Here is a 26,796-nt window from a genome sequence, read left to right as displayed (position 1 = left end):
TCACATCTTGGGTCACAAATCAAGCATTGGTAAAGTTATGAAAACTGAAATCATATCAAGCATCTTTTCCAACCACAATGCTATGAGATTAGAAATAAATTATAGGAAAAACAAAAAATGTAAACACAAGGAGGCTAAAAACTACTTTACTAAATAAATAACCAAGAGATCACTGAAGAAATCAAAGAGGAAATCAAAAAATACCTAGAGACAAATGACAATGAAAACACAATGACACAAAACCTATGGGATGCAGCAATAGCAGTTCGAAGAGGGAAGGCTATAGCAATACAATCCTACCTCAATAAACCAGAAAAATCTCAAATAAACAATCTAACTTTACACCTAAAGGAACTAGAGAAAGGAGAACAAACAAAACCCAAAGTTAGTAGAAGGAAAGAAATCATAAAAATAAGATCAGAAATAAATCAAATAGAAATGAAGAAAACAATAGCAAAGATCAATGAAACTAAAAGCTGGTTCCTTGAGAAGATAAACAAAACTGATAAACCTTTATCCAGGCTCATCAAGAAAAAGAGGGAGAGGATGCAAATCAATAAAATTAGAAATAAAAAAGGAGAAGTTACAACGGACAGTGCAGAAATACAAAGCATCCTAAGAGACTACTACAAGCAATGATATGCCAATAAAATGGACAACCTGGAAGAAATGGACAAATTCTTAGAAAAGCACAACCTTGAGAGACTGAACCAAGAAGAAAGAGAAATTATGAACAGACCAATCACAAGTACTGAAATTGAAACTGTGATTAAAAATCTTCCAGTAAACAAAAGTCCAGGACCAGATGGCTTCACAGGTGAATTCTATCAAACATTTCGAGAAGAGCTAACACCCATCCTTCTCAAAATCTTCCAAAAAATTGCAGTGTAAGGAACACTCCCAAACTCATTCTACGAGGCCATCATCACCCTGATACCAAAACCATATAAAGATACTACAAAAAAAGGAAATTACAGACCAATATCACTGATGAATATAGATGCAAAAATCTTCAACAAAATACTAGCAAACAGAATCCAACAACACATTAAAAGGATCATACACCATGATCAAGTGGCATTTATCCCAGGGATGCAAGGATTCTTCAATATACACAAATTAATCAATGTGACACACCATATTAACAGATTGAAGGATAAAAACCATATAATCATCTCAATAGATGCAGAAAAAGCTACAGTAATCAAGACAATATGGTATTGGCACAAAAACAGAAATATAGATCAATGGAACAGGATAGAAAGCCCAGAGATAAACCCACGCACCTATGGTCAACTAATCTATGACAAAGGAGGCAAGAATATACAATGGAGAAAAGACAAGTCTCTTCAATAAGTGGTGCTGGGAAAACTGGGCAGCTACATGTAAAAGAATGAAATTAGAACACTCCCTAACACCATATGCAAAAATAAACTCAAAATGGATTAAAGACCTCAATGTAAAACCAGACACTATAAAACTCTTAGAGGAAATCATAGGCAGAACACCCTTTGACATAAATCACAGCAAGATCTTTTTTGACCCACCTCCTAGAGTAATGGAAATAAAAACAAAAATAAACAAATGGGACCTAATGAAACAAAAGCTTTTGCACAGCAAAGAAAACCATAAATAAGACAAAAAGACAACCCCCAGAATGGGAGAAAATATTTGCAAACGAATCAATGGGCAAAGGATTAATCTCCAAAATATATAAACAGTTCATGAAGATCAATATCAAAAAAACAAACAACCCAATCAAAAAATGGGTGGGAGACCTAAATAGACACTTCTCCAAAGACATACAGATGGCCAAGAGGCACAGGAAAAGCTGCTCAACATCACTAATTATTTAGTGAGAAATGCAAATCAAAACTACAATGAGGTATCACCTCACACCGATTAGAATGGGCATCATCAGAAAGTCTACAAACAATAAATGCGGAGAGGGTGTGGAGAAAAGGGAACCCTCTTGCACTGTTGGTGGGAATGTAAATTGATACAGCCACTATGGAGAACAGTATGGAGGTTCCTGAAAAAACTAAAAATAGAATTACCATATGATCCAACAATCCCACAACTGGGCACATACCCAGAGAAAACCACAATTCAAAAAAATACATGCACCCCAATATTCATTGCAGCATTATTTACAATAGCCAGGTCATGGAACCAAGCTAAATGTCCATCAACAGACAAATATATAAAGAAGATGTGATACATATATACAATGGAATATTACTTAGCCATAAAAAGGGACAAAATTGGGTTATTTATAGAGACATGGATGGACCTAGAGAGTGTCATACAGAGTGAAGTTAAGTCTGAAAGAGAAAAGCAAATATCATATATTAACGCATATATGTGGAATCTAGAAAAATGGTACAGATGAACCAGTTTGCTGGCAGAAAAAGAGACACAGATGTAGAGAACAAACGTATGGACACCAAGCGGGGGAAGTAGGGGGCATGGGTGGTGGGATGAATTGGGAGATTGAGATTGACATATATACACTAATATGTATAAAATAGATAAATAATAACTTGCTGTATAGCACAGGGAAATGCACTTCGCTGTACAGTAGAAACTAACACAACATTGTAAAACAACTATACCCCAATAAAAATAAATAAATAAATACCACCTCCTCTGTTTTTTTTAAAGGCAAAATATGTGTAGGAGAGGATCTAACAAGCTGATTGATCATCTTTCTGTACATTTATAAATACCAGTTTGAATTAAAATATTGTAAATAGAGAAAGAACGTAAAAATCTAATGTTCAAATATATGTACTTTAATAATTAATCACTTCATTAAACACATTTCATTTAACTTTGATAAGTCAATGATACCTATAATCTTTATAACATTGTTTCCAAAAATATAATCAACATAAACTATTGTTGCATAAAATACCATGCTTTTTAAAAAAAGAAAAAATTCTGAATGCAAAGTATATTTTTAAATGTTATTTGATATCATTAGAACCATTAAAAATTTTAAATACAAATACAGGATCTGTAAGACCAAAAGTGGATTTTCAATGACTTGAACAATTAAAAAATTTGAAAACAAGTTCGTCTCCAATTTGACTTTTAGCTACTAACTAGAGAGACAATAATACTCTGTAATGTGGATAGAGATAACTTCTAGTTTGGATTTGAGTGCTGAAACAGATGGTTTTATTGGGAAATGTGAATATGATTTTACATTCAAATAATACAGATCCTAGAGATCACTTAATAACAATTATTTTGTTTTCACGAGTTCTACTTTATGCATAAAGAGAACAAGGAATGAAAACTTTACATCCAATATGGGGAGAGATAATCTGGCACCTTTAGTTAAAAACAATAGTACACCAAACACCCTATAGTATTTCTAATAAATAAAGGAAAAAAATCAGATATTGTGATATGATAAAATTTTATGTTGCTACTCTTCTCTTCTAAGGTGACCAGGATTTAAACTGTTACAATTTTAGAATTTATGCAGATTTAAATTTAAACCGTGTGCTACCATTGGATTCTAAATGTTAAAGTTTGATATGAAATAAAAACATATTCATAAGTAGCCAAAAAAAAATTACACAATGTACAATGATTGGCAAACAGAGGCCAATTCATACAGACGAAGATACATTTGTTTTAGCTAAAACAATTTTTCTAAGTAAATAAAATTTAGTTATGACAGCATCCTTGTCAGAAAATTTGATTCCTCCTATGAAATTAAGTATAAATAAAAGCAATATAGTAAAGATTCAGGAACTCTGTAATTAACTGTAATTAAATTATTTGGAACTATTACTATAATTTCTGCATTCTTAGTCTTTGTACTAGTAAAATATGCTTCTCCCATTCAGTTATTTAAAAGTATTTTAGTCCTCTCATTCTTCATATGACCTTTGGCCTTATTTTCTCTTGAGATTTTACATAATCACTTCTCAAATTCTTAAATAATAAACCACTGCCTTGTCTATTAATTTTTCTTGATTTTTTGTTTTGTTCATCTCAAAAGTTCTCTTACTTTGACTTTAATATTCTGCTCGGTGAAAACAATTACAAAGATAAGAAACCTGAAGCTTAGAGATCTACAAATGTAGCAGGGACAGCAGTAATACTTAATTACCTAAATATCAATACTTCGTCTGCCTTTCTATATTACTTTAGTGTGAATCTTTCAAAAACCTAGCTTAGTTAGCTGTAAGAGGTATTTATTTTTTACCTTTGACATAGTTGAAGTATGCATTCTTTAGTTAGTCCCCTAGTTTGTGAACCTGCCATAATATAAAACTTCCTCCCATAAAATACAGTAAAATATAACTGAAAATCTTGTGATCCCTATAGACTGCATATGCACTATGACATATGGAACAACACTGTGTTGAGAGGTGGGTCCTAGGTGGCTGGAGAGACTCATTCTATTGGTGTCTTGTTCCATCCAGCTATTTAAATTTGGGTCTTAGTAACAAAGATAAATTATTATATTATGGACATTGAAGGTACCTTCTGAATAGCTGACATTATAAATTTTAAGTTCATGAATGCTAAGGGTCAGCTTTCATACGAAATATAGAACATGAATCTGGCTGAGATATAAAGAAACAGATTTTTCTTCTATCTCCTTCCAGATTCTTTAGGTTGATTAGGCTTATCTCTGCCTTTCACAAAATACAAAAAAGTCAACTATATCACATCTCAGGGAATGTCATGTCAAGACTGATGTTATATGATCAAAAACAAACAAACAAAACAAACTAATAGAGCGTACCACATGTAGGAAAAGGAAAAATAAGGAAATATAAGGAAACTATCCCTTCCCATGAACTCTGTCATAAATGCATAGAAGGCCTTCTGGGAATTTTTGAAAGCCTACTGAATCAGGCTCATCTCTATTAAAACTGACTGCAGTATTTTTAAAAAGGATCTAATGCATGAGTTACGGCAAGAGTGAATGATTGACTTTAAACAAAATACTCTTGGAAACAAAATTAGGGATTATAAATGCAAAAGAAGAAAGGTTTATGGAGTAATTACAAAATGTAAAATACTCTGACTTATAGTACATCTACTCATATTCAAGAAGAATTAATGTTATTTTCATACTTGCTAAAGATCAATGGCAATTATAATCACATTAACATGAAAAACTGTTTACATCATTTCTATGAAGTCCCATCTTAAAAAGGCTTATCTATTCTATGTCTACTTCCAATTTTGTAATGTTTGACATAATTCAAACAAGTCTCTCCTAAAAAAGCAACGGCATATAAAAACAGCCCCTAAAACTTCTCTCCAAGCAGATACCCACATGAAATAACTAACAATTTTTATTTATTTGAAGGAATATGGAAGAATTAGGGCTATGATCCTGTGTTTTACAAGTGATAAAAATGCTAATAATGGAAACTGCTTTATTATTTTGCTAATATGTTTGTAAAATTGCCCTTTTTTACTTAAAAGACTTCAACGATTCAGTATTCACGCTATCTTAAATGAGTGCTGCTCATTTGAGCTGCTAAATATAAGGGCAGCAACTATGGATATTTCTGTCTTTTTCCCAATTTAGGGTAATATTCTGATGACATCAAATGGTTTCAATCTACAAAGCTTAAAATTCATTTATAGAAATAATGAATAATAAAGGAATAATAAATTGTATTACTTACCTTTCCGGAAACAATCTTTTCATAAATCTGAATTGGTTGGTCTGCAAAGAATGGGGGGTAGCCAGCTGCCATTTCATAGATTAACACTCCTAATGCCCACCAATCCACTGCCTTATTGTAGCCCTAAGATAAACCAACACCAAATGTCAATTATTACTTAATTCACTCAGAGGAGAATGAAGTCATAAATTATTTCAAAGTGATCTTCAAGCATATGAAAATTTTTAAAAAGCAGTTGCTGAGCAGTAATTCAGGATAAAATAAAAAATAAACAAAATGTATCAGGTCAGATTTGAATTAAACAAAGGGGCAAATTTCCAGATACTGAAATTGGATATTAGGAAATATTATTAAATCTTCCTAAAATCATTAAGAATATTAAAGACAATAAAAAATGCCCTGTTTAATTGGGATAATTTAGTTGTTGCTAAACAGTAGGAAGGGAATTGGACCAAATTACCCCTTAAAGCCCAATCTAGTTCCATAATATTATGAATCAGGTTTTCTAGAGAATACTTAGAAAGGTCAAAAGTTTTAAAATGAAAGAGTAGATATTGTACTTCATAATAAACAGTGGAGTTGACTTCAAAATATTCTATATTGTTGGGGTTAAGAGGGTGAATATACTCGGGATAATCCCATCCACTTCACAGGATCTTATGAAAGCTAAAAGTTTAATGTGGAACATAATAAATGTAAATATTTAAGTATACTTTATTCATCTAGTGTTTTGTTTCTCATCTCTAAAAGGTATACAAGAAAGATAACTAATTCATGGGATTTTGTGGGGACTACATCAAATGAAAGGAAATGATGTGTATAAAGAGTGTGTTGCAAACCAAATGTACAATTCTAAGGTTTCTTTTTTTTTTTCATGTTAAGCCTACTAAAATTAAGATTTAGAAGTATTGATAAGAAAATAAATAAGAATAAAATATTAACATGTTTATATAAAGTTTGTTATCAGCCATAATCAGTGTCAACTGGCACAAAAGATTATGAAAAAAAACAAAACAACTTGATCATGGAGAGAAATGAGCTGAGTTCTTGCCAGATCTTTTGGTCTGCCATCACATACAGCCTTTAATTACCTTCGCCACTCCCCCTAGTCCAACCTTTTTTCAAAAATTTAGCTTATAAACTATTTAATTTTCAAATTACTGGCTAAAATATAATAATATAGAGATTTTTTCTTTTTATTTCCTGCTTCTGTATGTTTTTAAAATGAGAGAGACTAGTAAAATAGTAATAGTACTTTGTTTTGCTAATAGAAATGGCATCAACTTTGCTTTAATTCTTTAAATTCAATTCATTAATAATGTAATTAGCATGTTTTTTTGCTATAATGAAAGCATGTAACGTTGAAACAGATCCTTTTACCAAACTGATTTCTATGTTTTGGATTGTGTACTAATGTTCATAATAAGTATTCCAGATGCTTTCAATACCCTAGGTATGGAAAACTAAAACAAATCAGTAAGAAAAACTAAATTATAATAGAAAAATGGGCAAAGGACATGAACTAATAATTCATACACACAAAGAAATACCAAATGGCTATTAAGCATTAAAACAATCTAATAATCAGACATAAGACTTAAAATAATTAGATATCATTTACTGTCTATCAAATTAGTAATGGTTTTTAAAACAAGAATACCCAATGCTGGAGAAAGTGTGGTGAAACAGGTACTCTCAAACACTGCTGAGAAGTGCAAAATTGCTACAATCTTTTTGGACAGTGCTTTGGCAACATGTATTGAAAGCCTTAAAAATGTTCATACTCTCTGACCCTGTAATTCCACTTCTAGGAATCTATCCTAAAAAAATAATTTAAAATATAGAAAAAGCTTTATGTACAAAGATGTTTATCACAGTGATCTATAATCGAAAAAACTGAAATAACCTAAATACTCAACAATAGAAGAATGGCAAAATACAATATGGTACATTTTCAAATAAGCCATTAGAATTATATTTGCATGCTTATTATCATTCAAGTGAAAAAGCTGAATACAAAACTGTACATTCACTATAACATGCATAGAAAAATATATTAAAATGTTTTTTTTAAAAGGCTACCTCTGGATGGTGAGATTATAGGTTTTTTGATTCTTTCTTTATATTTTTCTATATTTTCCAAATTTCATACAGTGAATAGCTATTTCTTTTACCACATATATATATATATATATACACACATACAGTTTTTAAAGTTTTGGTCCCTACTATGTTATCATTATTTGTTAAATGTACTTAAAGAAGAAATATGTTAATGATATTTAGATTATAAAAGAGTAAAAGTTATAAATGATATAAATTATGTAAGATAATGAGAGGAACGCTGAAAGAATTATTTTATTCTAATACTTCTGTAGGTTAGCCAAATTTCAATGATTCAGGGGGTAGTTGTTCAATGTGTAATTATCAAAGCATCTGTGTTATCCCTTTCTCTTTCCTGGCTCCTGTGCCCAGTTATTATCAGTCGCTCCTTTCTGGCTTTCTCCACCAAGGGATGGCAGTAGAAAGGAAAACAAAAGTTAAATCATCCTTTGTGATACGATTAAAAATTTCTCTCACCACATTTTGCACTGTTTAGAAAAGCAGAACTGTATTCAATAAGACTATAACTATTCAATTGCTATAATATTCCTATTTTTAAACTAAAATTTTAAAAAATAATTCACATACATTTTTTTTCATTTAAGTGGTAAAGTTGAAACAAAGGAAGAATTGACAACTAGTACATGTCGTCTTTAGTTTGCCTCTTGGTGTAACCCAGAGCAAGGGCCTCCTCGCCCTCCTGTATTGGGAATAATTATGAATAGGCTATGCTTTTGGCTTCAAAACATGGGTCTAGAGGTCAGATTTATTCATACTAATTCTCTCAGATTCAGAGTTAAAATCACCAGTTAATGGGATTACTGGTAGACTCTAAACAATTACTTTTTAGTAATTATGAACAAATAGATTTAAATTCATATTTAGATTAAACATGTAAAATTAGATCAATAAACTTTTTTTTTATAAAAGTCCACAGTGATGCATGCCTTATATTTCTACTTCTTACATAACTACATTATAAATATACCTTGCTGAGAATTATTTCTGGAGCCAAATATTCTGGAGTGCCACATAAGGTCCAAGTTCTGCCTTTAACTCTTTTGGCAAACCCAAAGTCTGTGACCTATAAAAGACAAAAAAACTTGTAAACATTTATTATTTCATAATAAATGTACTACTGTACCTAAGTTGAAAGTTAAAAATCAGAGTTAAAATTAACACCATGAAAAAAATTAAGTCAATGTAATTGACACTAATCCAAGAAGGCACTGTTTAGTGAATAAAGGTTAAAGCAACCCATGCTGGAGAACCTTTCCCTGACACAAACAAAGAAACAAATGAACCAAAAAAAAAAATAGTTTTAATAAAAATGAAGCAGTGCTAGGAGTGTTCCTTAAGTCCAGCATTGTCCTCTGCCCTTAATTACATCCTCAGAAGTGCAAAAGCATCACTGGGAGAATCTTAATAACTGAGTAAAAAGGAATGCTCTCATTCTATTGATAGTACAAATGGAAAGAAAACACTACCACCAGTCCATTATTGGTAGCTGGGCCTCCTTTCGTAGCTGTACTGTAGTGTTAAAAAGCATGGACTCTTGGGACAGGCTGACGGGGTTCAATTATGACTCTACGTGTGTGACCTTGCTGTTCCTTAGTTTCATTAATCTTAAAATGAGGATAACAATAGTATTTACATTTCATAGTGTTATCAGAATTAAAAGAGGTGATACATGTAAAAACACTTAGAATAATGCCTGGCACTAAGTGAGTACTCACAAATTTAGCTATTATTTCTTTACGCAGGAGCCTGAAATCAGTTTACAACTTCTAATTTCTATTACTGACCTTCCATCTTGGCAAAAGTACACGATGCCCCATACATGCCCCTACGTCACATGTAGGGAGAAAAAAAATCTCCAAAGAAGGAAGTCTAATGCTTACGGTACATACTATAGATCGCTTGACTCAACAGATTCTAGCTCGCCTTCCTGAGCTATAGAAACTGTCACACTAAAAATTATATTTAACTATAGACTAAGGGAGATAGAAACAGGTTCCATCTTTTTTTTTTTTTTTTTTTTTTGCGGTACGCGGGCCTTTCACTGTTGTGGCCTCTCCCATTGCAGAGCACAGGCTCCGGACGCGCAGGCCCAGCGGCCATGGCTCACGGGCCCAGCCGCTCCGCGGCATGTGGGATCTTCCCGGACCGGGGCACGAACCCGTGTCCCCTGCATCGGCAGGCAGACTCTCAACCACTGCGCCACCAGGGAAGCCCCAGGTTCCATCTTTGATGGAACTTTTGGTTCTGTAATAGCAACGGAACTGTGAGCTCAATTTAAACTGTTAGGAAGAATTGTCTCCCTCAAAGAAAAAAAAAAGAATCCAATATTGGTAGTTGTGGTTAAATACATATAACTTCTTACCTAGTATTTCTCAAATACATTATATATAATGTGTTCAAGTCATACCTGGATATAACCTTGATGGTCAATTAAGAGATTTTCAGGTTTTAGATCTCTGTAGATGAGGTCTAGTGAATGGAGGTACTCGAATGTTAGCACTATCTGAGCTGCATAGAACCGTGCATGGGGTTCACTACAAAGAAACAAAACATTGATTTCAGTAAAATGGGTTAACATATAGTAATTAGCAGATTATACAAAAAAAAACTAACATGAGGTAGAGGCATTTTGGGAGCAAAAAAATTTTTTTTTCTTTTAAACATATGTAAAGAAACATGTTAGTTTCCAAATATTTACTAAATCTATAAATCATCTTCAAATAATGCTTTGATATACTTAGTGGGCAGCATATGTTGAAGAAAACTTAACTCTCAGATTGTCATTGTAATTTAAATTATTATTGGCCATGTTAGAAGACATTGAGAATGACTGAAAAGCACCAGTTAGATTATCTGTCAGGGCAATTGCTATTAATGATAGGCTCATTTCATCTACCTTTCTCATAAATTTCAAGTACTTAAAGAATTTCTGCATTAATCTGCAGATTTATGCCATTTTACCCAGACTGTTACTATTACAAAAGTGACATATGCTCATTATAGAAAAAAAGCCATAAAATATTAATGAAGAATAAAGATACCAATAATCCCATTCAGAAACCAAATTCAATCATGGTATCTAAATTTCCAAATCTTCTACTATGCATATTTATACAGATACCTGAACATAGGTATAATCTGTATATTTAGGTAAATACACACAGTTCTGGATACACAGATTAACTGATAGATTATGGTAATTTTGATGCCATATTCTGGGTATTACTCCAAAAGGATGTACTGTTTTCTAGTTTGAGTTTCTATTTCATCTTGTAGTGTATACACTGAATTCTTCTAATCTTCCTGATATATTGCAATGACTTTCAGATTTGTGTCCTCAATGAACAACCTTAACTATGAATAGAATTTCCCTCAAGATGGTTGACATGAGTTTGATCTGGTAGCACCAAAAATAGGAATTCTAAAAAGAGATTGTATATGCTACTCCTTTTGCTTGTCACTCACTATATTTCCAAGGTCCTAGCCTGATACACACCAAGTGCTCAGAAAATATTTGTTAAAAGAATGAATATGTGAAGAAAAACACTTTTGTGGCAATATTTTATAATATCCTTCCAGTTCCAGCCCTATCATGACACTGTTACAAGGTATACCATATGTCCTATGACAAGGAATGAGAATACTGTAAAGGGAGATTAAAAGAATCATCCAGGTCATTGAAATATTTATCCCTAATTTTGGAAACGTTTGACCTGGGAAGTCCCCTCTCATTTTCTTCATACACCCGTTAATATAAGATGCATTTATCATCTTATCATCATAAACATAAGATGCACTCAGCATTTTATGTTTATCTCCACACTGGTGTTTGATTGGAGGTACACAAACATTACATAGATCTTTAATCGAACTGTTGAAAGGTCAGAGCAAAATATTCTATAAGGAACATTTAATGTTGTAGCAGCTTTAAGTCTAGACAGTTACTATTTAAGTAGAGAATCGTAATGACTCCACTGATTCTGATTAGAACCATGCTCAACAATAACTCAGTCTTCCTGTTGCCTCAAAGTTTCTAAGGTGGGAGTTAGCAACCTTTCAAGTATATAAATAGTATGTGTGAAAGGTTAGAAACGACAATGCCTGTGTGTGAATTATGTCAATCAACTTGCTTTCCTCTTAGTATCAAGTTAAGTATTAAAGAAATAAGAGTGTGGGGAGTTGCAAAGAAAAGAAATAATCACAGAAAATGGATAAAATATTTTTTGAAGACAGGTTAAGGTGTGGTAATTCAGTGTAAAACTCTAAATTATCATAGGGCAACATGAGAATTCTGGACCTGCCTGGACAAGGAGTGTAGGAGAGGACAACAGGAAGTTAAAAAAAAATCATTAAAGAGAAGTTACTCTGTATCAGCACAGTGCCTGACATATATTAGGTGTCCTGTACATATTAGGTCAATAAATGAATTTTGGTTTAGGCCTCAGGTAACTAAAATAACTCTCATTCTGGCCCATTACTGAATATGATCTCATGGTAATCCAAGTCTACCATCATGTTTTCATGAATTGAATTACCATCTACAGTCTTGTTTGAATTCATACTGATGTTTTAATTAATGTCAATATACAGTATACTGAACAAAGCTGGACCTGCTCTTGGTTTCAGCTTCATTCTAATAGTGATTTTAAATGAACAGTAGTAGCTTACAAACTATTACACACAGGTAAAGTTAACAAAATGTATAAACTCTTTTAATAACTGTGTGACCTTATTAGTAATAACCTAATGACAAGGTACAAACTCCTTTTAAATTACATATATATGTTTAAAACTCAACATGGCAACAACGTTAAGGAGAATAAATCTGTGCAAAACAAACTTTCATAATTTTATCACTATGATATCAATGATTATCTTTTCTATATATTTATTTCTTATCTTCATCCTTACACAAACCTCTTCCCCAGAGATGTATTATTAATATTTATTCAGTAAACACTGGTCTAAATTCAATAAATTTTTGCAATATCTGGATAGTCTTCAAATAATGGACCCTCATGATACCTACCAATGCTAGAATATTTATACTGCTATCATGGTGCTTTTATTTAATTTTTAAAACTCAGTATGATGTGGCCTCTTATTAATGTTTCCATGTAACTCTTCATATAGTTAAAATATTACTAAATTAAATGAAATAAATTTTTAACATTGACAATAACTTAAAAGTTTGGTTTAAAACAAACACATAGCATATAAAGATTTGAGGAGTGTAAAGTGTTAGTTACCTGAACCTTCCAATTCTTCTTAGATGTGAAAACATTTCACCACCAGGGACATATTCCATAACCATGTATAAATTAGAATTATCCTATGAACAAATAAAAAGGATAACTAAATCAAAATTATGAAACATTATTTTGCACGAAAATATTTTAAGATAACACCATGTTCAATTAGAAAAAAACAAATTAAAAAATCTGATACATTACTAACATTGGGAAATAGAGAATAAATGGAAAAGGCCCTAACTTTTCTACACTGGGGCACTTATTTTCTCCCCCCTGGTACTCTTGCCACAGATTAGTATGGGATTTTTGCTGTTCCTGCTCTTGCAGGGAACACTTAACTCTTGAACACTTAAACACTGTGGCAATGACGTAATGCTATAGTGTAAGCAAAAGTTAAAAAACAATTTGAAAAAGTTAGTAAGAATATTTACATTTTATGTACTAAATTAGGTCAGAGAGATTAACGATTTTTAACATCATCCTAAATACACAGATCTTCATTTTATTTAAAGAATAAAGGAGGAAAAAGGAAAAAGGCTAAAATGTTCCATATTAATCAATTGGTAGAGAGATGATAAGTATCATTCCAAAAAGCTGAAAAGCTGCCAACTTAAAGAATAAACCTTGTGCAACTTTATGAGGTGCTTGAGCAGAGGGCCAAAGATTGTTCTGCTTCAAATAAATGAAAAGGCTAGAGCACAAATTACTAAGTAAAAGACGACAGTGAGATTGCAGCAGCAAAGGTTCAAGAGAAGAAGGTATGTGGGTGTATTCATTAGTATGAGTGTAAGATTTGCTTAATAAGATGTCACTATGAATTTTGATAAATTAAAATACTTAATTTTATAATACCATTTCATGAAAAATTACACATTAACAAAGTTAATTACACATTAACTTTAACAATTTCCTCAATAAGAATCAAAACCTTTTCAAATGTCACCTAAGTTTTTAAGCACAATAGGACTTAATTACATAAAATCTAAATATATTACTTTTTTGTTTATTCATTTTCTCCAGGTTTATCATATAGATTAGAATCCTATTATAACTTTGTAATTTAAAAACTATGAAGTTGAAAATATCTCATTTAGATAGAAGTAAAATTTACCTTAAAAGAATACTCCAGTCGAACAAGAAAAGGAAAATTCACTGCCTGTAATATTCTTTTCTCATTCAAAGTATGCTCTATTTGCTTCAGTTTAACAACCTGTAATTGACAAAAAAAAGATATATTTATGTATTTGAACAAACTTTAAAAGCTGTTATAATTTTAAAAGAAAAAAAAGTTTTCCATATCATGATGAACTTGGATAAACAAAATTGCTATCTTAGATAAGGATAATAATAATAACTACCAACTAGGCTTATCAGACTCAAATGAAAAACCTAACAGAGGTTTAAAACTTGGTCTTCGGAAGGTTAACTATAATTTTCAGTAAAGAAGCAAGAGCTAAGAAAAAAGGGACTCATAATAAATTACTTAAAAAATTAATATGTGAAAATACTTAGGTCCTAATGACTTATAGTCCACTAAAAGAGCTGGCACAAATTACTGTAATAAGTAGGTACTGATTTTAAATCTTGAGAAGATAAGCAAGAAAATTAAAGATCGAGGAAAAGTCAATAACTAAAAAACAGGAGGTAAAAATGAACAATCTGTTAATTTCATAATACCTGAATAAATACAAGAACATTTGCAGAGCCATAAAATATTGACAAAAATGACTATGTCTTTATAACAAATAAGGTCATATAGGATTAATCAAGCTTCCACTGGATTGTCTAATCAATCAGGTACATAGTAGGGAAAGAAACCTATCTTGACTTCATGAAGACTGTGATTCTATTCCACATGTGATTCTATTCTGAATTTAAGAAAAACAGGGTTTTGTATATGTGTAAATCATTAGGAAGTGGCATTTTTTCTTGACAGAGGCTTATTGTCAGTGTGGGGTAGTCACAGAACTCGAGAAGTTGAACATGAATAAGAAAGGTTATCAAAGATACCATCCATTATTAGGATATAAAATTATAGTATAAAAATAATGCTGAGTAAAGAATAATTGACTAAGAGTCAGAAGACCTGTGTTCTCTAGACCTTCTATTCAACCAGTGTGTGACACTGGAGATGTTATTTCAACTCGTCGGACCTCAGCTGCTTTTTTTTACCTGAAAACATGAAGTGAATGAATCACTATTGTCCACATTCTAACTGGTTACAGAACCAATTAGTTCATATTTATCACAATAAATTATATAACATTAGCTGGAGAATTATTGTTGCTTTGTGTTTACTTTTTATTAATAGACTGGTTTTTTTTTAAGCAGTTTCAGGTTCACAGCAGAACTGAACACAAAGTACAGAGATTTCCCATATACCCCCTGCCTCCACACATGCATAGTCTCCTCCATTATCGACATTCTTCACCAGAGTGCACATTTGTTACAATTAATGAACCTACAGTGACCCATCATTATCACCCATTAATTTCATTAGGGTTCACTCTTGGTGTTGTACATTCTATGGGTTTGGACAAATGTGTAATGACATGAACCCACCATTATAATATACAGAGTAGTTTCACTGCCCTAAAAATCCTCTGTGTCCCACTTATTCAACCCTCCCTTCCCATCAAAACCAGGCAACCACTAGTATTTTTACTGTCTCCATTGTTCTGCTTTTTCCAGAATGTTCCATAGGTGGAATCATATAGTATTTATTTAGCCTTTTCAGATTGGCTTCTTTCACTTAGTTTATGCGTTTAGTTTCCTCCATGTCTTTTCATGGCTTGATAGCTCATTTTTCTTTTTTTTAGCATTGAATAACATTCCATTGTTTGGATATACCAGTGTTTACTTTTATGTATTACAATATACACTGGGTTTTTAGTTAGGCATAGACAATGTGTTACTTTGTGAAATAAGTAATGAAAACTGTAACAGAGAGGCTTTCTGCATTATAGCCTTAAGCCAAATGTGTGTGTATGTTGGGGGGCATAACAATTAAAATGAATCTAAGACATATGAGCTGGCAAAGCAAATAATGTTGGTTAATTTTTAAATTAATTTTTAAAATTAACTAATTAAATTTTAATTTACTTTTAAATATGCATATCTACTACATGTAAGGCACAAGTGCAACAGAGATAAGGACAAGAGAGTATCTCCCTTCATGCTCCATAAAATTTACTTGAAAGTATGATGCATAAATATGAGAACAGCAATTTATGAATAACTGCCAAATGAGAGTTATGATGTTATAACTCTTCAGAGGAGAAAATGTTTACATTAGGTCTAGTACATAATCTTTCTGAGTCCAAGATTCTTTATAAAATGCTGATGATAATTATAATACCTACTTTGAAAGTGACTGTGTAGCACAATACATGTCAAGTGATTAACACAGTGCTTTACACAAAGTAAAAGCTCAATAAATGTCAATTGTTATTATAATCTATTAAAAAAGGTGAGAGCTCAGCTGGGTCTTAAAGATGGATAGATATCAAAGGTTAGAAAAACATAGAGGAGTAGTACAGTCAGGGTTAATATCCAGAACCATTACCTGAAGGGGGAAAATATAGAAAGATAAGTCTTCTATACTTAGATAAATAGTACTAGAGATGTAATGTACAACATGATAAATATAATTAACACTGCTGTATGTTACATATGAAAGCTGCTGAGAGTAAATCTAAGAGTTCTCATCACAAGGAAAAAAATTTTTTTCTTTTTCTTTTATTTTGCTTCTATCAGAAGATGGATATTCACTAAACTTATTATGGTGATCATTTCATGATGTTATTATATAAATCAAATCATTACTAATACAGGCTATATGTCAATTATATATCATTAAAACTGGAAAGAAAAAAAAAGGTAAGTCTGATTGCTAATTCCATTTGGTAATAGCTTAGGACAGTGCTTCTCAAAATTTGGTGATGAAGTATGCCAGAATGGCAGAGAAAATTAACACGTACCCCTGGGAATATAGCCCATGTTTTATTTTCAAAATTCAAATAAAATTTATATTTACTTCTTAATATTTATGTTAATTTAAATATATATATTTAAAAGCACTTCTAAATAATTACTTATCAGCTGACTTTTTTTTAGCCAAACACTTGAGAAGATATTAATATAGAAGATAGGCCATGTATCACTGCATATTACCCTGCACCACCCAGCAGAGCACCAAATACTCCTGTGAGTCAAGTTTCAATCAGAGAAGTAGAGAATAGAGGACATGTAGGAAAAGTGTCAAATAAGCCTATAGTGGAGTCTGGAAGAAAATTATAAAGTGCTTGAAAGTAGGCTGCAGAGCTCTGGCTTCATTTAATAAACATCAGGAAGCTTTCTGACTAAGTGAAATGATATGATATGGTAAGAAAACTTCACTGGCAACGAGGAGGGTGAATTAGTACAGGGGGAAAAGTGTGGGGTTGTGAAAATTAATTAAGATGCTATTGTGAAAGCCCAGTTAACGTTAGTGAGAGACCAAATTATGTGGTGGTAGAAAGAATCTTAGGGATAACAAATACATTTCAAAGGAAAAATTAAACAAGGAGTGGAGGCATAGAAATCAGACAAAGCTTGTGCAAATTCCTAGTTCATCTTACTAGCTGTTTGACTTTGGAAAAATTACTTAAATAGGTTATGGGCTTAAAAGGGAAATTAATGTCACACAAAGTTGTTGGGAAGATTCACTGATACAATAATATAAAGTACCTAGCAATGCTAGACATATAGTAAGGAATAAAGAAATGAGATTTCCTTGATTTCTGCACTGATTTTCTTCCCCATGCTCCATACACTATAAGATAGAAGCCAAAAAGAGTTAATTGAAAGATTTATGGCAAAAAGGTTATTATGGAGTGTTATTTTATTACTTATCTTTAGCAAATTACAGTAAATAAACTTGAAAAAAATTCAGAACATAAACACTTTGTCCTAATTATGAATAGATCCAGAACATTGCCGCAGTAGAAATGACTTCAAATGGCAGCTATTCTTCTGGAAAATGCTCTTTCACCAATATTTAATCAATGAGTTAATCTTCTCAGTAACTTATCTTACTTCTCACTACCTTACTAAAAAAGAAATTTGAAACTTCCCTAAATACTTTAAAGCATAAAAATGGTATCGTTTGTAATCCTTTTAATATTTTGACTAGAGTACATTCTGTTAACATCTTAACAAAAAATATGAGGGACTATACAGATAATAACATTTTAATAATAGGTTTAATAAAAAACATATAAATTTGATATAGTATCGTGTCATCTCCCAACAGTGACAGTTGTACTTTTTCCTTTCCAATTTGGATTCTTTTTCTTTTTCTTGTCCGTTTGCTGTGGCTAGGACTTCCAATACTATGTTGCATAATAGTGGACAGAGTGGGTATCTTTATCTCATTCCTGATCTTAGAGGAAATGCTTTCAGTTTACCAGGGAGTATAAGTGTTAGCTGTAGGCTTGTCATTTTTGGCCTTTATTATGTTGAGGTATTGTTCCCTCTATACCTACTTTGTTGAAAGTTTTTGTCATAAATGGATGTTCATGTCAAAAGCTTTTTTGTCAAAAACTTTTTCTACATCTATTGAGATGATCATATGATTTTTGTTCTTCAATCTGTTAATGTGGTGTATCACATTGATTGATTTGTGGATTCTGAACCATCCTTGCACCCAGGGATAAATCCCACTTGATCGTGGTGTATGATCTTTTTAATATATTGAATTTGGTTTTCTAATATTTTGTTGAGGATTTTTGCGTCTGTGTTCATCAGTTACATTGGCCTACAGTTTTCTTTTTTTATGGTGTCTTTTTTCGGTTTTGGTATCAGGGTGATGCTGGCCTCATTCAATAAGGTCACAAGCATTCCTTTCTCTGAAATGTTTTGGAATACTTTGAGAAGGACAGATGTAAACTCTTCTTCAAATGTTTGGTAGAATTCACCCATGAAGTCATTTGGTCCTGAACTTTTGTTGTTGGGAGGTATTTTTTTTTTTTTAATTACTGATTCAATTTCATTACTGGTAGTTGGTCTGTTCATATTTTCTATTTCTTCCTGATTCAGTCTTGAGAGAGTGTACTCTTCTAGGAATTTATCCACTTCTTCTAGTTTGTCCAATTGGCATGTAATTGTTCGTAGTAATCTCTTACGATCCTTTGTATTTCTGTGGTGTCAGTTGTAACTTCTTCTTTTTCATTTCTGATTTTATTTATTTGGACCCTTTCTCCTTTTTATTTGATGAGTCTGGTTAAAGGTTCTTATCTTTTAAAGAAACAGCTCTTAGTTTCATTTATCTTTTCTATTGTTTTTTTCAGTCTCTCTTTCATTTATTTCTGCTCTGATCTTTATGGTTTCTTTTCTTCTACTAACTTTGGGTTTTGTTTATTCTTCTTTTTCTAGTTCTTTTAGGTGTAAGATTAGGCTGTTTATTTGAGATTTTTCTTGTTTCCTGAGGGAGGCTTGTATCACTATAAACTTCCCTCTTAGAGATGCTTCTACTGTGTCCCACAGATTTTGGATCATTGCATTTCATTTTCATTTGTCTCCAGGTATTTTCTGATTTCCACTTTAATTTCTTCAGTGACCCAATGGTTGCTCAGTAGCACTATGTTTAGCTTCCATGTGTTTGTGTTGCTTGTACTTTTTTTTTGTCGTTGGTTTCTAGTCTCATATAATTGTAGTTGGAAAAGATGCTTGATATGATTTCAATATTCTTAAATTTATTAAGACTTGTTTTGTAGCCTAGCATTGATCTACCCTGGAGAATATCCATGTGTGCTTGAAAAAGAATGTGTATTCTGATGCTTTGGGATGGAATTTTCTATATATAGCTATTAAACCCATCTAGTATAATGTGTCACTTAAGGGCAGTGTTTCTTTATTGATTTTCTATCTCGATCTGTCCATTGATGTAAGTGGAATATTAAAGTCCCCTACTATTAATATGTTACTATCAATTTCTCCCTTTATGTTTGTTAATATTTGCTATATGTATTTAGCTGCTCCTATGGTGGGTGCATATATATTTATAATTATTATTACTTCTTCTGGCATTGACCCAATTATCATTATGTAATGTCCTTCATGTCTCGTTATGGTCTTTGTTTTAAAGTCTATTTTGTCTGATATAAATATTGCTACCACAGCTTTCATTTTCATTTGCATGGAATACCTTTTTCCATCCCCTCACTTTCAGTCTGTGTGTGTCTTTAGATGTGAAGTGAGTCTCTTGTAGGCAACATATATATGGGTCTTGTTTTTTATTCATTCAGCCACTCTATCTTTTGACTACAGCATTTAGTCCATTTACATTTAAAGTAATTATTGGTAGATACGTACTTATTGTCATTTTGGTAACTGTTTTCAGGTGGGTTTTTTTGGTAGTTTTTTTTTGTTTCTTTCTTCTTCTTTTGCTCTCTTCCCTTGTGATCTGATGTCTATATTTACTGTTATGTTTGGATTCCTTTCTCTTTTTTTGTGTGTGTATCTATTACAGATTTTTGGTTTGTGGATACCAGGAGGTTTATATATAACAACCTATACATATATGTGGTTATTTAAGTTGATAATCTCTTAAGTTTGAATGCATTCTAATGGCTCTGCATTCTTGCTTCACCCCTGCATTTTTTAGATGCCACAAAAAAGCCTATTATAATAAATGAATTCAGTAAGGTTTCAGGACACAAAATTAATGTATAGAAATCTTTTGTGTTTTAATACACTAACAACAAACTATCAGAGAGAGAAATTAAAACAGTCCCACTTACAACTGCATCAAAAACAATAAAACACTTAGAAATAAATCTAACCAAGGAGGTAAAAACCTGTACTCAGAAAACTAAAACACATTGATGAAATAAATTAAAAATGACACAAACAAATGGAAAGATACACTGAGCTCATGGATTGGAAGACTCAAGATTCTTAAAATGGCCGTACTACTCAAGGCAATATGCAGATTCAATGCAATCTCTATCAAAATACCAACAGCATTTTTCACAGAACTAGAACAAATATTTCTAGAATTTATATGTAAACAAGACCCTGAATAGCCAAAACAATCTTGAGAAAGAAGAACAAAGCTGCAGGTATCATGCCTGCTGATTTCAAAGTATACTACAAAGCTACAATAATCAAAACAGTATGAAACTAGTATAAAAACAGACACATAGACCAATGAAACAGAATAGAAAGCCCAGAAATAAACCCATGCTTATATGGTCAATTAATTTACAACAAACAAGGCAAGAATATACAATGGAGAAAAGATAGTCTCTTTGATAAACGGTGCTGGAAAAATTGAACAGCTATATGCAAAAGAATCAAAATGGGTTATTTTCTCACACCATATACAAACATAAACTCAAAATGGATTAAAGACTTAAATGTAAGATCTGAAACTATAAGATTCTTAGAAGAAAACATAGGCAGTATGCTCTTTGACACCTGTCTTAACAATGTTTTTTTGGATATGTCTCCTCAAGCAAGGGAAACAAAAACAAAAGTAAACAAATGGGACTACCTTAAACTAAAATACTTCTGCACAGTGAAGGAAGCTATGAACAAAACAAAAAGGCATCCAACTGAATGGGAGAAAATAACTGCAAACAATGTCTGATAAAGGGTTAATATCCAAGATATTAAAAAAAAAATCATAAGACTCAACATCAAAAAACAACCCTATTGAAAAATAGGCAGAGGACCTGAGTAGACATTTTTCTAAAGATGACACACAGATGGTCAACAGGTACATGAAAAAATACTCAACATCACTTATTATCAGGGAAATGCAAATCAAAACTACAATGAGATATAACCCTACACCTGTTAGAATGGCTATTATAAAAAAGACACAAATAACAAGTGTTGGCAAGGATGTGGAGAAAATGGAACCCTCATGCACTGTTGGTAGGAATGTAAACTGGTACAGTCACTATGGAAAACAGTATGGAGGTTCCTCAAATAATTAAAAGTAGAACTACCATACAATCCAGCAATTCCACTTCTGGGTATTTTTCCAAAGAACATAAAAACACTAATTCAAAAAGATATATGCACCCCTATGTTCACTGCAGTGTTATTTACTATAGCCAAGATATGGAAGCAACCTAAGTGTCCATTAACAGATGGATTGATAAGAAGATGGAATATAAAACGGAATATACTCAGCAATAAAAAAAGAAGGAAATCTTGCCATTTGTGACAACATAGATGGACTTAGAGGTATGAGGGTATTATGCTGAGTAAAATAAGTCAGACAGACAAAGAAATACACCATATGATTTCTCTTATATGTAGAATCTAAAAAAACAAGTGAACAAACATAACAAAACAGAAACAGACTCATAGATACAGAGAACTCAGAGGGGAGGAGGTGTGGGGTGATGAATGATATAGGTAAGGGAGATTAAGAGATACGAACTTTAAGAGTTTACAGGATAAATTAAGAGTTACAAAATAAATGAATCACAGGTTAAAATACAGTATAGGAAATATAGTCAATAATATTATGATAACTTTGTATAGTGACAGATAGTAACTAGACTGTCATGGTGATCATTTTGTAATGTATAGAAATATCAAATCATTATGTTGTACACCTGTAACTAATATAATATTGTAAGTCTATTATGCTTCAAACAAACAAGCAAGCAAGCAAATTGGAGACATTTTGTTGTTGTGCTAGCAATACAAGTATGCTGGTCACTTACCCTCCCTAAGATCCAATTACCTCATCTAGATAATTAGGGTAAGGACTAGTTGATCTCTAAGAGCTCCATGCTCAGATTGTACAAATCAGAAGTGTAGAGTTCAATGATGAGTTGAAGCTTGGATTAGAGTACACGGGAAGAGGGTACAGAACAAGAAAACAGGAAGAGTGGATAGTCCAGCGATTGAGATTAGCAATCTTTAAAGAGCAGACAGAAGGAAAAAATAGAACAAAACAGGAAAAGGCACATGAAAAAGAAGAGCCCAGAGAGGAAATACTATAATTAGGAGCATGGGGTTCCAGAAGTCCAGGGACAAGACAGTTTCAAGGGAGTATCACTACAGTCCTGGCTCTAAAAAAGTCACATAAGATGAGCAAAAAGAGTCCACTGGACTTGGTGATTAAGTCACTGGATTGGTGATCCATGGTAGTGCCATTTCAGTAGAGTAGCAAGAAGCAGGAGATAAACAAGGAGGCAGCTAAATTGTTGTGGGTTGAAGAATTAAAAGGAAGTGAGTTAGCGGTGAGTGACTAAACTATTTTTTCAAGAAGCATGGTTAGAAAAGATAAAGTGAAAGAGGGCAGTAGACAAAGATGCACAAACGTGTGTATGGGTGAATTTAATTTTAGAGAGACTTAATCCATTACTACTTTTCATATTAGGGGTTAGTTTTGGTTTTTGTTTTAAAATAGAGGTTGGGCTTCCCTGGTGGCGCAGTGGTTGAGAGTCCGCCTGCCGATGCAGAGGACACAGGTTCGTGCCCCAGTTCGGGAAGATCCCACATGCTGCGGAGCGGCTGGGCCCGTGGGCCATGGCCGCTGAGCCTGCTCGTCCGGAGCCTGTGCTCCGCAACGGGAGAGGCCACAACAGTGAGAGCCCCGCATACCGAAAAAAAAAAAAATAGAGGTTGGACTGAAACCTCAGACCAGTCTAATGCTGTGCTGTCCAATATGGTAGCCACTAGCCACATGTGGTTATTTAACACTCAAAATGAGGCTAATTTGAATGGAGATATACTGTAAGTGTAAAATAAACATCAGATTTTGACAACTTGGTATGAAAAAGAGAATATGAAACATCTCAGTAATTTTTATATTAATTACATGTGGCAGTGATAGTATTTTAGATACCTTGGGCTAAATAAAGATCTATTAATTAAGAATAATTTTAACTATTTCTTTTTACTTTTTAAAAATGTAGCTACTAAAAAACTCAAAATGACATGTGCCTCACATTATATTTCTATTGGATAGCACTAATTTACCCACCATCTGTAACCCTGATTACTCGTTCAGTACTGTTTCCTCCACATTTTCCTATCTGTATCCCAGCAAGCCAAAATGTCATTCTTGAGTACATAATATCTGTAAGATAACAAATCAAGATTCGCCATTTTTCTTTTACTTTCCCTCAATAGTCATTACTAGGAAAACAGAAGCTTAATATTTAAAGCGTGAATTATTCAGACACCTTGATTCATTAGATAACACTAATATATGATAAATACTTAAAATTCATTTTTTAATTAATTAATTTCTTTTAGCTATAACTGACATGTAACATTATTAGTTTGAGGTGTATAATATAATGATTTGATATTTGTTACAGTATGCAGGTTTTCAAATTTTTTCCTGCTTTAACTTACATTTTAAATTAAACAGCTCAATCATGTTAAACAACAGGGCTTCAACTGTCAATTAAATTAAGTCATAAAATAAATCACTAAATTTCTGTTACCTCAATCTAAGGATCAAGTAATTGGCCCCTGCATTTTTCCACAAGGCAGAATGTAATAGAGATGCCTGTTCTTTACATATAGAATTCAATATTTTGTTAGTAAACATATATATACCTATTATGTATAAATAATTATTGAAATCATAATGTACCCCCCTACACTCAAACTATTAATTGTATGTGTCATATAGTCACAATAAAGAGGAATGCAAATTAAACACAACAATAAAATTATCTGAAGGTGTCAATGGTAAGTTATTCTATTGCATGTGTTTAATAATCTAGCAGATAAAATTTACTCTTCAGGTAAATAACAATGAATACACCAGTATCATCTTTTTAGATTTCACATATAAGCAATATTATGTGATATTTGTCTTTCTCTGTCTGACTGCTTTACTTAGCATGATCATCCCTAGGTCCATCCATGTTGCTGCAAAAGGCATTATTTCATTTTTTTATGGCTGAGTAATATTCCATTGTGTATATATACACACATCTTCTTTATCCACTTATCTGTTGATGGACATTTAGGTTGCTTCCATGTCTTGGCTACTGTAAATTGTGCTGTTATAATCATTAGGGTGCATGTACCTTTTCGAATTATGGTTTTCTCCAGATATATGCCCAGGAGGGGGATTGCAGGATCCTGTGGTAGCTCTATTTTTGGTCTTTTAAGGAACCTCTATACTGTTCTCCATATTGGCTGTACAAATTTACATTCTTACCAGCAATGTAGGAGGGTTCCTTTTTTTCTACACCCTCTCCAGCATTTATTACTTGTAGACTTTTTGATCATGGTCATTCTGACCAGTGTGAGGTGATACTCATTGTAGTCTTGATTTGCATTGCTCTAATAATTAGCAATATTGAGCATCTTTTCATGTGCCTGTTGGTCACTGGTATGTCTTCTTTGGAGGAATGTCTATTTACATCTTCTACCCATTTTTTGATTAGGCTGTTTGTTTTCTTGATATTGAGCTGTAATAAGCTGTATATTTTGGAAATTAATCCCTTGTCAGTCGTATCATTTTCAAATATTTTCTACCACTCTGTAGTAGGTTGTCTTTTCATTTTGTTTATGGTTTCCTTTGCTATGCAAAAGCTTTTAAGTTTAATTAGATCCCATTTGTTTATTTTTGTTTTTATTTCCATTACTCTAGGAGATGGGGCCAAAAAATATTGCTGCAATTTATGTTAAAGAGTATTCTGCCTAGAGATTACCATACTAAGTGAAGTAGGCAAGACAAAGACAAATATCCTATGATATCACTTATATGTGGAATCTAAACAAATGATACAAATGAATTTATTTACAAAACAGAAATAGACTCACAGACATAGAAAGCAAATTTATGGTTACCAAAAGGAAAGGTGGGGGAGGAGGGATAAATGGGGAGTTTGGGATTAAAATATACACACCACTATATATACAATAGATAACCAACAAGAACCTGTATAGCACAAAGAACTATACTCAATATCTTGTAATAACCTATAATGGAAAAGAATCTAATAAAGAATATATATGTATATAACTGAATCACTTTGCTGTATACCTGAAGCTAACACAACATTGTAAATCAACTATATTTCAATTTAAAATTAAAATTTTTTTTAAATTCCAAAAAAAAAAACCCCAAACCAATGCATACACTAACCTTCTGCTTATCTAAGATCTTCATTGCATAATATTGTTCAGTGGCTTTATGTTTCACCAACATGACTCTTCCAAATGAACCTGTTCCAAGGGTTTTTTTCCTTTCAAAATCTTCCAGCCCAGCATTATTCTACATATACATGAAAAAATAAACTTTAAAATTAGAAATTTTCATAAGACTATGAAAACTATAATAGATTTAATGATATGCTATCAGAATAGGTAATTTATAACTATCCATTTAAAAACAATACAAAGAGACTACTGAAATTGCAGATTATTGGTTCTATTTTTCCCTTTGAATAAGAAAGGATCTAATATTTGAGAAGAGACTTACATCGCAAAACAAAGCATAATAGAAATGTGAGGAAGTAAGATCCTCAGTTGAAATATGAAAGGCCATATTCTAATATGAATTCATAGTATTGGACTTCTAATAAATTAGCTCCATATTTTAATAATTACAAACTGACCAGAAGTATGCAATCATGGAAGCCACACAGTCTTAGTGCACTTACAAATAATTATAATGAATAGATAAGCTGAGGATCAGAGTCCTTTCACTAGAGTTACCTCTGAAGAAACACTGTCTTACTTCCTTTCTATCCTTATATGAACTAGATAATAAC

General features: G+C 32.3%; 1 protein-coding gene across 7 annotated transcripts in view; it reads right to left on the bottom strand.

Moving 5' to 3' along the window:
- The window catches only part of PRKACB (protein kinase cAMP-activated catalytic subunit beta), a 141,789-nt gene that overhangs the window by 20,554 nt on the left and 94,439 nt on the right, over positions 1–26,796 (bottom strand). For 6 of the 7 annotated variants that reach the window (XM_079924899.1, XM_079924898.1, XM_079924902.1 and 3 more), the window contains 6 exons: positions 26,169–26,297; positions 14,157–14,255; positions 13,043–13,125; positions 10,201–10,327; positions 8,761–8,856; positions 5,670–5,792 (listed from right to left, as the gene is read on the bottom strand). In XM_079924899.1, the coding sequence (XP_079781025.1) occupies positions 5,670–5,792; positions 8,761–8,856; positions 10,201–10,327; positions 13,043–13,125; positions 14,157–14,255; positions 26,169–26,297 (657 nt within the window). The remainder of the gene's footprint in view (positions 1–5,669; positions 5,793–8,760; positions 8,857–10,200; positions 10,328–13,042; positions 13,126–14,156; positions 14,256–26,168; positions 26,298–26,796) is intronic. The other variant, XM_079924901.1, reaches the window with a different exon arrangement.

The sequence above is a fragment of the Stenella coeruleoalba genome (assembly GCF_951394435.1).
Source record: "Stenella coeruleoalba genome assembly, chromosome: 1".
NCBI lineage: Eukaryota > Metazoa > Chordata > Mammalia > Artiodactyla > Delphinidae > Stenella > Stenella coeruleoalba.
The sequence above is the reverse complement of the archived record's forward strand: the minus strand, read 5'-3'. Positions and strand labels throughout refer to the sequence as shown.